Here is a 14894-nt window from a genome sequence, read left to right as displayed (position 1 = left end):
AGGTGATTTCTAAGAGAAGGTAGAACTATTTTTGCTCTGCCTTTCTAGCATTGGAGAGTGAGCCAGAGTTCACTCCAGTTCCATCTAAACACTTTGAACATTTCTTGGCAAGTGCAATTGCAAATAATTACACAAATGTATGATTTGATTTTCTCATTTTTAACAAAATTGGGGCTGTAGGAAATAAATTTGGCAGGAAATTATCTGGCTCACTCTCCTATGCTAAAATTGGCTTCCAAAAATCAAATTAATGGCAGGAGCTACAATCACAAAATTGTAGAGTTGAAGATTGATCCTCAAAACTATTTTCTGATTTTAAACTTTATGAATAAGAACCAACATTGCTTAGTTCACTTTTCTAAATTAATAGGAATGTGAATTAATAGCAAATGGAAGATATTTATCTGCACAGTATTGTGGTATTAAAAACCAAGTTGTGTAATATTGGAGTATCCAAACTTTACAAATTTCTCTGAGGTGTAGTTGCACTAAAAATAAAAACTATTATACCAAAATTCCATCAACATTCAAAAGTACCTACATTTGTGAAGACCTATTTTTCATCATGCAAGTGAATAAAATTAAACTCTTAAAACACTAAAATTAAACACCTAAAATTAAACTCTTAATGAAAAAAAATCTAGACTGATTTTTTTTTTCTTTTGGCCACACCTCAAGGCATGCAAGATCTTGGTTCCCTGACCAAGGATCAAACCCATGCCCTCTGTAGTGAAAGCATGGAGCCTTTCTGCTAAACCGTCAGGGGTCCCTGACCCCCAGGATCTAATGCCTAATGATCTGAGGTGCAGCTAATATAATAATAATAGAAATAAAGTGCACACTAAATATAATGTGCTTGAATCATCAGGAAAGCATCCCTGCCCCCCCAACCCTATCCATGGAAAAGCTGTCTTCCAGGAAACTGGTCCTTGGTTCCAAAAAGATTGGGGACTGCTGCCAAGCTGAACTGTATACCTTGTGTTAGTTTGCTTGGGCTGCTGTAACAAAGCACCACATACTGGTGGCTTAAGCAACAGAAATTCATTTTTTTATTGTCTGGGAGGCTAGAAGTCCTTGATCAGGTGTTGGCAGGTTTGCTCTCTCCTGGGGCCCCTCTGTCCTTGGTCTGCAGATGGCCACCTTCTCAATGAGTCCTCACATGGCCTTTCCTCTGTGTATGTGCATTCCTGTGTGTGTCCACATGTCCTCCTCATAAGGACACTCATCCCGTGGGACCATGGTCCCACCCTCAGGATCTCATTTAACCTTACTTACCACTTTAAAGGCCCAATTTCCAAATAAAGTCCCATTAGAGCAAGGTCTGTCTAGTCAAGGCTATGGTTTTTCCAGTGGTCATGTATGGATGTGAGAGTTGGACTGTGAAGAAAGCTGAGCGCCGAAGAATTGATGCTTTTGAACTGTGGTGTTGGAGAAGACTCTTGAGAGTCCCTTGGACTGCAAGGAGATCCAACCAGTCCATTCTAAAGGAGATCCGTCCTGGGATTTCTTTGGAGGGAATGATGCTGAAGCTGAAACTCTAGTACTTCGGCCACCTCATGCGAAGAGTTGACTCATTGAAAGACTCTAATACTGGGAGGGATTGGGGGCAGGAGGAGAAGGGGACGACAGAGGATGAGATGGCTGGATGGCATCACTGACTCGATGGACGTGAGTCTGAGTGAACTCCAGGAGCTGGTGATGGACAGGGAGGCCTGGCGTGCTGCGATTCATGGGGTCGCAAAGAGTTGGACACGACTGAGTGACTGAACTGAACTGAACTGAGGGGATCAACTTATGAGTCGGGGGGACACAATTCAGTCCATAACATCCTTCGTATTATGATACAAAGTATAAGACCAGATACTGAAACCTGGATGTGAAAGAAAGAAGGAAGGGCAAAAGGGAAAGGAGGGGAAAAAAAGAAAAATGAAAACGGTTTCCAGTTCTAAATAAAAAGAATAATTACTTAGGAAATACATTCTTAATTACTTCTATATTTCAATTTTTAAGTGATTTTGCATTTTAAAACTAGTTTGCAGTATCATACCTGTTAATTTTATGTGCTTACATCATCACTCAATAAAAACAAAGTCTAATTATACTTCTGGCAATTGATTTTTCTGATACCTGGGCTGCCTCATTTATTTTATTCTTGTCATGGCTTTTAAGTTTGGTGTCTAATGTAAAGGTATATTCCTCAGAGCCTATTAACATCTTCTCAGCTATGGAAACCAGCCTGCCTTTACCCAAACCCGATTTCCCCGAGATATTCTCTATTTTAAATTATGCTGTCATCATCTACCTGCATCAGTTAAGGAGCAGACTCACTTACATAGAAAAGAAAATACAAGGACAGTGTTTAAACAAGATAGTGGGTTATTTTTCTCCCATTGTTGGAAACAGCGTGGGAAGACAGGTAGCCCCACAGTGTTATCAGGACCCAGGCATCTTCCTGCTTTCTACTATCTTAACATCTCTTACTGTTATCAAAAATGTGGGGTCTGGCTGCTTGCCACTTCAAAGCCAATAAACAGGCCAGGTTGGTGGAAAGGAAAGTTTGCTTTATGTCAGATGCTGGCAACTGGAGGGGGTGAGGTTGGATATCTGTCCAAAGGCCGACTCCCCTCCACTAACAACCACTGGGACCAGAACTTTTAGGCAGAGGGAGGGTGCTACATGCAGAAGCGGCACAGTCAGCTCGGACTGTCATCTTCAGATTGGTCATCGGCCATCTGACCAGTGTCATCTTGGTTGTTTTAGGTAGTTAGTCTTCAGTTCCAGGGTCAGATTGTTTCCATTTCTTTGAGGCCAATTCTCAGAATTGTGGCAGCTTATGTCATGGGTATAGTCTGGTCATCATGTAGTTAACTTTTTCCATCTGATGGGGGTGTCAGTATCTATAAGACAGCTCACAGGACATGGCTCAGATTATTATCTATAGCCCTTGAGAAGGAACTAAAGGTCCTTGACTATGCTTAATGTTGTTGTTCAGTCACTTAGTCACATCTGACTCTGTGTGACCCTGTGGACTGCAACATTCCAGGCTTTCCTATCCTTCACTGTCTCCTGGAGTTTGCTCAAGCTCATGTCTATTGAGTCAGCCATCCAACCATCTCCTCCTCTGCTGTCCCCTTCTTGTCTTGCCTTCAATCTTTCCCAGCATCAGGGTCTTTTCCAGTGAGTTGGCTTTGTGTCAGGTGGCCAAAGTATTGGAGCTTCAACTACAGCAGCAGTCCTTCCAAGGAATATTCAGGGTTGATATCCTTTCAGATCAGATCAGTCGCTCAGTCGTGTCCTACTCTTTGCGACCCCATGAATCGCAGCATGCCAGGCCTCCCTGTCCATCACCAACTCCCGGAGTTCACTCAGACTCACGTCCATCGAGTCAGTGATGCCATCCAGCCATCTCATCCTCTGTCATCCCCTTCTCCTCCTGCCCCCAATCCCTCCCAGCATCAGAGTTCCTTTAGTATTGACTAATTTGATCTCCTCGGTGTCCAAGAGACTCTCAAGAGTCCTCTCCAGCACCACAGTTCAAATCCAGTAATCATGTACGGATATGAGAGTTGGACCATAAAGAAGAATGAGGGCCAAAGGATTGATGCTTAATGACTACATTATTATTGTTTGGCCTCTTTTTACTGTTTTCCTTTGTTTCTGCATGTTCTCATTTCTCTGATTAAACTTATTCTTTGACTACAGTTTTCCACAGACAAAAGACAGGCAGAGGACATGGGGGTGGCGGGGAGGGATGTGCCAAGAACCATAGGGTGCTGCTCTGCTTCGTTCATCTCTCCATTCACCGCCATTGCCTTTGTTATAAAGCTTCATCAGGCTTGAAACAGTTATTTCCTCGATCATCTTACTTTGAGCATGTTACCATTCTGTATTACTATCAGTGAGCTTTAGAGAAACTAAAACAATCAGTTAAATTAGTTCAGTTGCTCAGTCGTGTCCGACTCTTTGCGACCCCATGAATTGCAGCAAACCAGGCCTCCCTGTCCATCACCAACTCCCAGAGTTCACTCAAACTTACATCCATCGAGTCAGTGATGCCATCCAGCCATCTCATCCTCTGTCGTCCCCTTCTCCTCTTGCCCCCAATCCCTCCCAGCATCAGAGTCTTTTCCAATGAGTCAACTCTTTGCATGAGGTGGCCAAAGTACTGGAGTTTCAGCTTTAGCACTATTCCTTCCAAAGAAATCCCAGGGCTGATCTCCTTCAGAATGGACTGGTTGGATCTCCTTGCAGTCCAAGGGACTCTCAAGAGTCATCTCCAACACCACAGTTCAAATCATCAATTCTTCGGCACTCAGCTTTCTTCACAGTCCAATTTTCACATCCATACGTGACCACTGGAAAAACCATAGCCTTGACTAGACGGACCTTTGTTGGCAAAGTAATGTTTTGAGTATGCTATCTAGGTTGGTCATAACTTTCCTTCCAAGGAGTAAGCGTCTTAATTTCATGGCTGCAATCACCATATACTGTGATTTTGGAGCCCCCAAAAATAAAAGTCTGACACTGTTTCCACTGTTTCCCCATCTATTTCCCATGAAGTGATGGGACCGGATGCCATGATCTTCGTTTTCTGAATGTTGAGCTGTAAGCCAACTTTTTCACTCTCCTCTTTCACTTTCATCAAGAGGCTTTTTAGTTCCTCTTCACTTTCTGCCATAAGGGTGGTGTCATCTGCATATCTGAGGTTATTGATATTTCTCCCAGCAATCTTGATTCCAGCGTGTGCTTCTTCCAGCCCAGCATTTCTCATGATGTACTTTGCATATAAGTTAAATAAGCAGGGTGACAATATACAGCCTTGACGTACTCCTTTTCCTATTTGGAACCAGTCTGTTGTTCCATGTCCAGTTCTAACTGTTGCTTCCTGACCTGCATATAGGTTTCTCAAGAGGCAGGTCAGGTGATGTGGTATTCCCATCTCTTTCAGAATTTTCCATATTTTATTGTGATCCACACAGTCAAAGGCTTTGGCATAGTCAATAAAGCAGAAATAGATGTTTTTCTGGAACTCTCTTGCTTTTTTCATCAGCGGATGTTGGCAATTTGATCTCTGGTTCCTCTGCCTTTTCTAAAACCAGCTTGAACATCTGGAAGTTCACGGTTCATGTATTGCTGAAGCCTGGCTTGGAGAATTTTGAGCATTACTTTACTAGCGTGTGAGATGAGTGTAATTGTGCGGTAGTTTGAGCATTCTTTGGCATTGCCTTTCTTTGGAATTGGAATGAAAACTGACCTTTTCCAGTCCTGTGGCCACTGCTGAGTTTTCCAAATTTGCTGGCATATTGAGTGCAGCACTTTCATAGCATCATCTTTCAGGATTTGAAAGAGCTCAACTGGAATTCCATCCCCTCCACTAGCTTTGTTCGTAGTGATGCTTTCTAAAGCCCACTTGACTTCACATTCCAGGATGTCTGGCTCTAGGTCAGTGATCACACCATCGTGATTATCTGCGTCGTGAAGATCTTTTTTGTACAGTTCTTCTGTGTATTCTTGCCACCTCTTCTTAATATCTTCTGCTTCTGTTAGGTCCATACCATTTCTGCCCTTTATCGAGCCCATCTTTGCGTGAAATGTTCCCTTGGTATCTCTAATTTTCTTGAAGAGATCTCTAGTCTTTCCCATTCTGTTGTTGTCCTCTATTTCTTTGCATTGACCGCTGAAGAAGGCTTTCTTATCTCTCCTTGCTATTCTTTGGAATTCTGCATTCAAATGGATATATCTTTCCTTTTCTCCATTGCTTTTCACTTCTCTTCTTTTCACAGCTATTTGTAAGGCCTCCCCAGACAGCCATTTTGTTTTTTTTTTTCATTTCTTTTCCATGGGGATGGTCTTGATCCCTGTCTCCTGTATGATGTCATGAACCTCCGTCCATAGTTCATCAGGCACTCTGTCTATCAGATCTAGTCCCTTAAATCTATTTGCCACTTCCACTGTATAATCATAACAGATTTGATTTAGGTCATACCTGAATGGTCTAGTGATTTTCCCTACTTTCTTCAATTTAAGTCTGAATTTGGCAATAAGGAGTTCATGATCTGAGCCACAGTCAGCTCCTGGTCTTGTTTTTGCTGACTGTATAGAGCTTCCCCATCTTTGGCTGCAAAGAATATAATCAATCTGATTTTGGTATTGACCATCTGGTGATGTCCATGTGTAGAGTCTTCTCTTGTGTTGTTAGAAGAGGGTGTTTGCTATGACCAGAGCGTTCTCTTGGCAAAACTCTATTAGCCTTTGCCCTGCTTCATTGCATATTCCAAGGCCAAATTTGCCTGTTACTCCAGGTGTTTCTTGACATCCTACTTTTGCATTCCAGTCCCCTATAATGAAAAGGACATCTTTTTTGGGTGGTAGTTCTAAAAGGTCTTGTTAGGTCTTCATAGAACCGTTCAACTTCAGCTTCTTCAGCATTACTGGTTGGGGCATAGACTTGCATTACTGTGATATTGAATGGTTTGCCTTGGAAACGAACAGAGATCATTCTGTCGTTTTTGAGATTGCATCCAAGTACTGCATTTCGGACTCTTTTGTTGACCATGATGGCTACTCCATTTCTTCTAAGGGATTCCTGCCCACAGTGGTAGCTATAATGGTCATCTGAGTTAAATTCACCCATTCCAGTCCATTTAGTTCACTGATTCCTAGAATGTCAACGTTCACTCTTGCCATCTCCTGTCTGACCACTTCCAATTTGCCTTGATTTATGAACATAACATTCCAGGTTCCTATGCAATATTGCTCTTTACAGCATCGGACCTTGTTTCTATCACCAGTCACATCCACAGCTGGGTATTGTTTTTGCTTTGGCTCCATCCCTTAATTCTTTCTGGAGTTATTTCTCCACTGATCTCCAGTAGCATATTGGGCACCTACTGACCTGTGGAGTTCCTCTTTCAGTATCCTATCATTTTGCCTTTTCATACTGTTCATGGGGTTCTCCAGGCAAGAATACTGAAGTGGTTTGCCATTCCCTTCTCCAGTGGACCACATTCTGTCAGACCTCTCCACCATGACCTGCCCGTCTTGGGTGGCCCCACACGGCATGGCTTAGTTTCGTTGAGTTAGACAAGGCTGTGGTCCATGTGATTTGATTGACTAGTTTTCTGTGATTATGGTTTCAGTGTGTCTGCCCTCTGATGCCCTCTCGCAACACCTACCATCTTACTTGGGATTCTCTTACCTTGGACGTGGGGTATCTCTTCACAGCTGCTCCAGCAAAGCGCAGCCGCTGCTCTTTGCCTTGGACGAGGGGTATCTCCTCACCGCCACCCCTCCTGACCTTGAACGTGGAGTATCTCCTCTCAGCCCTCCTGTGCCTGCACAGCCACTTCTCAAACAATGCCACTCTCTAAAAGCAAAGAAACAAAACAAAACAAAACAAAAAACCTCTTTTGATGATTCCCTGTTTTAGATGATGCCAAAAATCCTTAGTTTAAAACACCGAGTTATTTTCATTCTAGTCCCCAACTGTTTTATGGATTTCATCTCCTGATAGTCCCTTGCAGTATCTTGTACTCTGCATCTTGAATTTTTCACTCTTCTCTAAGCAAGCTTTGGTTTTTAGTACTTGACAGCACTAGATGTTTCAATGTTAAGCAATCCCTGCCTTAATCAGTTCTAAATCTGTTGGGAAATAGAAACTGGAGTCAGCAGTGGATTAAAATATCAACTTTTTACTTTTTATTTTTTGGCAGACTTGGGAGTTTTTAGAAAAGCTGAATTGAATGTACAGCCAGACTCAGGATTCTCATTTCTCTACCCTACCCCAGGTCTGCTGTTGGGACTTTAATAAGGGGGAAATCAGATCTATGAAGGCTTCCCTGGTGACTCAGACAGTAAAGAATCTGCTTGCAATGCAGGAGACCCGGGTTCAATCCCTTGGTCGGGAAGATCCCCTTGAGACAGAAATGACGACCCACTCCTATATTCTTGCCTGGGAAATCCCATGGACAAGAGGGGTCACAAAGAGTTGGACACAACTGATTGACTAACACTTTCACTTTTCAGATATACGAAGCAAACTGTAACCCCAGCTTGTCGGTTGGATTTGACTTAGTTGAATAGAACTAAAAACCCTGATATCAGAGTGACTTAAATCATAAAGAAATAGGCATTTCAGAGCTAGTATATAACTCCACAGTGTCATGAAGGACCCATGCTCTTAAGTATTTCTTCTCTAATATGCCTAGCACTTGGTTTCCATCCTTGGGTTCACTCCATGGCCCAAGATAGTTGTTGGGGCTGCAGCTGTTTCTTCTACATTCCATCTACATTCCGGGCAGCAGAAAAGAGGGTTGTAAGGAGTCCTTCCAGAAGTTTCATTTACATGTCATTGGCCAGAACTTTTTACATAGTTAAATTACACTTAACTTTTAAGAGAGGCTAGGAAATAAGTCTTTCCCTGAGCACCCTCAAAATATGCACCCTCAAAACTGGTAAAAAGATGAAAAGAAGAGTGGATGTTTGATAGGCAACTAGGAGTCTGCCACAGCCATAGCTGCAGTCTTGGCCTCCTGCCACCTTTGAGCTCAATGAGCCTCGGGAGTGGAACTCAGGTTGGCTTACCTCATGGTGCTACAGCAGTGGGAGAGAATGAGTCCAAGGAGAGCCGGAAAGGGCCCAGGGTTACATTCCCAGGGCTCTTTTCCAGAGCTGGACCAATTGGGTAAATCGATGCTCATCCTCTGGGGAGGAATAAGTACAGATGGTTAGAGGAACCAGAAGATCCCTGGACTACTGCTCACGCCTTGAGAGTGAAGCAGGCACCCTCTGGCGGACCATAAGCCTAGGCAGCAAGGTCTACCATGAGGGCACCTCTTCAGTCCTCCTGCTCCGCTTCTCCTGCTCAGCTTCCCCTGTGCTTCCACTGGTGAATGCGCACTTAGCCTCTTAAGTCCCAGCTCCTATGTTGCCGTTCCATTGGCACCCTTCATGACCTGCTTTCTGATCCCCAGACAGATCTCTGTTCTTTTCTATCAGTGTGTTCAGATGGAAAGGGTAACAATTCTCACATGCATATAGAACTCTCACTTCCTATCTCTGCCTGTTTCTCTTCCTCTTTCTCCCAAAGCTATACTAAACTGTGCATTTTTTTGAAGACAAGAACCTGGTTTTATTATCTTTGCATTTCAGCTCCTCCTGCTGAAAGCCTTAGAGGTGCTGGTGCATGCATGCTGGCTAAGTCACTCCAGTCGTGTCCAACTCTTTGCAACCCCATGGACTGTAGCCCGCCAAGCTCCCTTGTCCATGGGATTCTCCAGGCAAGAATACTGGAGTGGGTTGCCATGTCCGCCTCCAGGGCATCTTCCTGACCCAGGGATCAAACCCACGTCTCTTATGTCTCCTGCATTAGCAGGCGAGTTCTTTACCCCTAGAGATACCTGGGAAGCCCCTGGAACATTTACTAAGTCAGAAATGCTGATTTCCTTCTTTCCCTGTTTTATAATGAGACTGAGATCTTGACAAATTGAGTTGCTTAGTAAATAATAAAAGTAATGGACATTAAATGAGGTTTCATTAAAACATCATTGTGTTCCAGGCATGTCCATGAGTGTTTATGTGTATTATTCTCCTCATTTTTCATATCAACCTGGTGAAGCATGTGTCACTATCCATGTTTTAAATGGAGGCAAATTGGCCAAGACTGCAGACAAGCAAGTGGAAAAGCTGGGATTTAAACCTGGGTTTTTCTTACTTCATTCTCTGTGCTAGCATAGCATGGACAAGACCAGGTCTTCTAAGTTTATACCTAAGCCCCAAATATTTGAATTGTATATCCCCTTTTCATGCCCTGCTTTGTTGTAACATGATAATCCTTTAGATAATCAAAGAAGACTTGTCCAAAGACAAGTCTTTGATATACACAGACATGCCTTTTTGTAGGAAGGGGCATTTTCCTAGTAATGATGCTTCATATCTGCTCAAGCCCATCCTTACAATCTTGCTCAAATCACCAAGAACTACTTAACATCAATTGGAAGAAAAATCATAAAGTTAATCTGCTCAGTTTAAAACATGTTGGAATTTCCCTTGGGAACTGAATCGTCATACGGGTTAATGCCTGTCAGAAAAGGATGCCCCTGGGAGGACATCACCATTTAGCATTTTGCTCTTAGCAAATTTAAAGCCTTTAGGGGAAGTGAGGTGTGGACTTACTTCCCCTAACTCTTTTTAAGAGATGTCACATATTTGGGCATCAGTTTATTTGCTTCCCTGGTGGCTCAGAGGTTAAAGTGTCTGCCTCCAGTGCAGGAGACCCGGGTTCCATCCCTGGGTTGGGAAGATCCCCTGGAGAAGGAAGTGGCAACCCACTCCAGTATTCTTGCCTGGAGAATCCCATGGACAGAGGAGCCTGGTAGGCTACAGTCCACAGGGTCGCAAAGAATCGGACACGACTGAGCGACTTCACTTTCTTTCTTTCACTTATTTGCTTCAGAAGATGGATAGCCTTGCAGAGGGAGCAGGTGAAATGTAGTGTTGCCCCATCACTCCCCTTTAAGAAGAGACTCAAGGGTTCCACACAGTTCTAGCCACACTTGCAGTTACCCAGGAAAGAAAATGAGATATGGAACTGTAAATATTGCCTCTGCGCTGAGGACTTCTGATGCTTGGTTTCCTAAAACAGGAGATGCATCGGGTATTTCCATGATGCGGCTGTGGGCTTTCCTGTATGGTGGAGGTTAAATCCTCTTGATCAAACAGCATTATCCTTGGATGTCCCGCTTTCTCTGGGCTCTAACTAATAGTAAGGATAGCATTATGGTACTAAACCAGTAGAGGGAAAGTGAAGGGGGGAGACGAAACAAAGGAATGGCATGCAGATAGTCATCTCATGTTGTTGGGTCATTTAAATGAACGTGAACTTGTGGCTCTAGGCCTGTTTGCTAGATGATGTGTTTTAAGCACAGTAAGAAATAAGTGTTATATTGCAACCCGGTACACACATGTGGGCTTCCCAGGTGGCTCAGTGGTAAAGAGTCCACCTGCCAGTGCAGGAAACACAGGAGACGCAAGTTCAATCCCTGGGTCAGGAAGATCCCCTGGAGGAGGAAACGGCAACCCACTCCAGGATTCTTTTCTGGAAAATCCCATGGACAGAGGAGCCTGGCAGGCTACAGTCCATGGGGTCACAAAAAGTCAGACATGACTTAGCGACTGAACACAGAGCACACACACACGTAAGCAGAAGTCACGTACGGTGGTTACAGCAGACCCTACCTCACACTTAAAGGTTGTCATCCTAACTTTTCCCTCCCCAAATTATGATACATACAAAAAAAAAACGTGATTTCTAGTCTGTGGTAAATATGCTTTAAATATATTCTTGTCAAAATATGAAGCCACAGATTTAGCTCATATTTGTAGGAAATTGTCTATTATATAACCTGATTGTCAAAACCATTCCTCACTTTCTCATCAAGCTAATCAGACTTAAGTCCCTTCAGAAAGGAAGTCAGTCTTTGTTTTGCAGGTCAAATAAACATCAGAATGTGCACCTCCTTACCCTGACAACTGTCCTGAATTCTAATTCTGAGATGCAGGGAGATAGATGGATGAGAGGGGTTAAAAGCTTTGCACTGAGTTGGTGCCTGGTTGAAATAAGGCTCCGCTCCAAGACCTTCCCTCAGGACCAAGCCTTTCCCTAATTATCTATCTCTCGACTGATGGCTGGGAGCTTTTATATCCCACGGTCAAGCTCGTTCAAAGATTTGATATGGATGAGAAATATGCCTCTCATTTGTAAAGGGGCAGGAAAACAATTGTGAATTGGGAAGTAAGAAGGGAGCCTTGACTGATCTTAGACATCCCCCTCTCCCCCCAGAGCTTTCTCAGTGAGGTCGTTTTAGGAAGACCTGCCTGTGGAATGGGAGGATCTGATTCTCCTAAAATTAGGACTGGAAGCCCCGGGAAGGTTTGCAAGTACCAACTAGGTCCTCAAATGAAAATAACAAATACCTACCTTCAAAGATAATTATGCAGAATCAATAAGGTGATACAAATGAAGGACTTTTAATCATTTTATTTATTTATTTTTTTTTTGGCTGTGCTGGGTTTTCATTGCTGCGCAGGCTTTTCTCTAGTTATGGCAAAATAGGGGCTACACTCCAGCTGCAGTGCACAGGCTTCTCATTGTGGTAGCTTCTCTTATTGCAGAGCACGGGCTCTGGGGCAAAGCGCAATAGTTACTGCGCATGAGATCATTTGCGCCATGGCATGTGGGATCTTCCCAGATCGGGGATCGAACCCATGTCTCCTACATTGGCAGGCGGATTCTTTACCACTGAGCCACCAGGGAAGCCCCAAGTAAAGGACTTAATGAAGCTCTGGGTGCATAGTTAACGCCTGCTCTGGGTTTAGTATCATTGCTGTTGCTGTAGTTAATCGACCCCTCTACTAATAGTGCAGATGAAGTAATCCTCAGCCCCATGCCTAACATCTGTGGGCCCCAGCCAGTTTTTCTGTGCTCGGTCCACACCCTGCAACCAGCACCCCTTGGTGACTCCTTGGACCTAGAACCCACCTCTGGTGGCAGATTCCACTCCCAGAAAGACAGACTTGGGTAAGAAGCCCTCTTGCACCCTGCAGGTGGACACAGGGTATCTGGGCAGGCAAGTCAGGGTTTTGACCTCCTGGAGCTTGCTCTAGAAAGGGCTGGATACAGGTTTTGATATATCCCCCCTCCTAACAGATTTCTCAGCTGGACAGGGGAGGGCAGGAGCCCTGTATATAATCAATTGGGATTAGACATGAGTGTGTCTTTAATGTAAGAATTAAGTGTTGTCTTGATGGCCTTAATGATCACAAATTCAGTTAAAGTCAGACCCCTTGAATAAACAAATGGAAACTACAGAAAAAAGACAAGTTACTAGATAATGAATGCCTTGTTTTCGTTGCAGGCACTGGCTTTCAGGCCTCAGGCTACAACTTCAACACCTATGACTGGAGAAGTCCCAAACCAAGAGGCAGTTTGTCCCCAGTCACTAAGCCTCGAAGCCAGACTTACCCAGATGTGGGACTAAGTAATGAAGAGTGGGACCGGTCCACCGTCAGTGGGTAAGGTTTTCACCAAGTGCTGCCCTGCCCCAACTGCTTCCGGGTCATTTGGGCTGGATGTGGACTTCTGTACTTCCTGTGGCACCTCCTGCTCATGTTGGAAGGGTTCATGAAGCCACTGTCACCGTCCATGCTGGCCCCATGGCTGATTCAAAGACTTGAGCCTGCCCAGCAGGAATCTGGGCTCTACCACACACACGTTTCCCCAAATGAGAACAACAGTAGTACATGAGGAAAATCTCCTTCTATAAACCATGCCCTCACTCTGTGACTGGTTCCCTCTCCTTTCACTTAGAAGGTGGTTTCACACTGTGTGTGTGTGTGTGTGTGTGTGTGTGTTAGTCGCTCAGTTGTATCTGACTCTTTGCGACCCCAGGGACTGTAGCCTGCCAGGCTCTTCTGTCCATGGGATTCTCCAGGCAAGAATACTGGAGTGGGTTGCCATTTCCTTCTCCAGGGGATCTTCCCGACTGAGGGATCAAACTCAGATCTCAGGCATTGCACGTGGATTCTTTACCATCTGAGCCACCACAGAAGCCCAGCTTCACATAAAATTACATGAAAAAAAAATTTTTTTTAACTGAGGATTTGATATTTTTAACTGAGACTCTATTTTAGCAGTGTGTTCCTTACCAAAAGATTTTAAGGAAACTCATAAATCTGATAGCATTTAACTGATCTATACTGATGTATGGGGAAAACATTTTTCTCTCTCAAGGAACAGTTTGATTTCTTCTTCCCTTCACATAGGGTAGCTGAAAGATATCCCCACCAGTGCCATGTTGACGCAACTCACTCAGCAATATCCGTGAACTCAGTTAGTAAGACCATGGTCTTTCCAGTCTTTGAGACATTTTTAATGCCCTACAGTGTCTTTCTGTTAGAACTGGCCTGACTTGGAGGCCACAACTGAAAGAAAGCCAGATCCAAAATGAATCTCTATTTTGTGTGTGAGATGAAGGGGAGGGAGATTCTGGATCCAAATACATGTGTATATATATAGGCTTCCCAGGTGGTGCTAGTGGTAAAGAACCCACCTGCCAATGCAGAAGACATAAGAGATGAGGGTTCAATCCCTGGGTCAGGAAGATCGCCTGGGGGAGGGCATGGCCACCCACTCTGGTATTTGTGCCTAGAGAATCCCATGGACAGAGGAGCCTGGCAGTCTACAGCCCATAGGGTCACAAAGAATTGGACACAACTGAAGCAGTTTAGCACAGCATGACACACATGTGCGCACACACAAACACACACACACACACACACACGTATGTATTTGGGCTTCCCAAATGGTGCAAAGAATCTGCCCGCAGGAGATTCAGGTTCAATTCCTGTGGTTGGGAAGATCCCCTAGAAAAGAAAATGGCAACCCACTCCAGTATTCTTGGCTGGAGAATCCCATGGACAAGGAGGGCTACAGTCCATAGGATTGCAAAGAGTTGGATATGACTGAGTGACTGAACACACACACACACATGTATATAAATGGATATATACATATATATCTGGCAAGGTCTTAACCAAGACTGTGCTTTTGGACAGCAGTTTCACAGGGGCTCCCGACAGTACCGAGGCCGAGCAAGAGGAGAACTTCTGGTCCCAAGCACTGGAGGATCTGGAAACCTGTGGACAATCCGGGATTCTGAGAGAACTCGAGGTAGCCTCGGTCCTGCCACTTACTCTCATTGTTTCTACATTCATTTTTTTTGGTCCTTTTGAGTTGGCATTGGTCACACCAGTTCATTTAAAAGCTTTAACCCCTTTCCACAGGAGAAAGCTGACAGGCGTGTGTCTTTGAGAAACATGAATCTCTTGGTAGCTAC

General features: G+C 44.1%; 1 protein-coding gene across 14 annotated transcripts in view; it reads left to right on the top strand.

Moving 5' to 3' along the window:
* Positions 1-14894, top strand: part of GRIP1 (glutamate receptor interacting protein 1) — a 755940-nt gene that overhangs the window by 710103 nt on the left and 30943 nt on the right. For 8 of the 14 annotated variants that reach the window (XM_027542472.1, XM_027542468.1, XM_027542464.1 and 5 more), the window contains 3 exons: positions 12915-13071; positions 14614-14728; positions 14842-14886. In XM_027542472.1, the coding sequence (XP_027398273.1) occupies positions 12915-13071; positions 14614-14728; positions 14842-14886 (317 nt within the window). The remainder of the gene's footprint in view (positions 1-12914; positions 13072-14613; positions 14729-14841; positions 14887-14894) is intronic. The other 6 variants (XM_027542465.1, XM_027542475.1, XM_027542474.1 and 3 more) reach the window with 3 other exon arrangements.

The sequence above is a fragment of the Bos indicus x Bos taurus genome, chromosome 5, assembly GCF_003369695.1.
Source record: "Bos indicus x Bos taurus breed Angus x Brahman F1 hybrid chromosome 5, Bos_hybrid_MaternalHap_v2.0, whole genome shotgun sequence".
Lineage (NCBI taxonomy): Eukaryota > Metazoa > Chordata > Mammalia > Artiodactyla > Bovidae > Bos > Bos indicus x Bos taurus.
The sequence above is the reverse complement of the archived record's forward strand: the minus strand, read 5'-3'. Positions and strand labels throughout refer to the sequence as shown.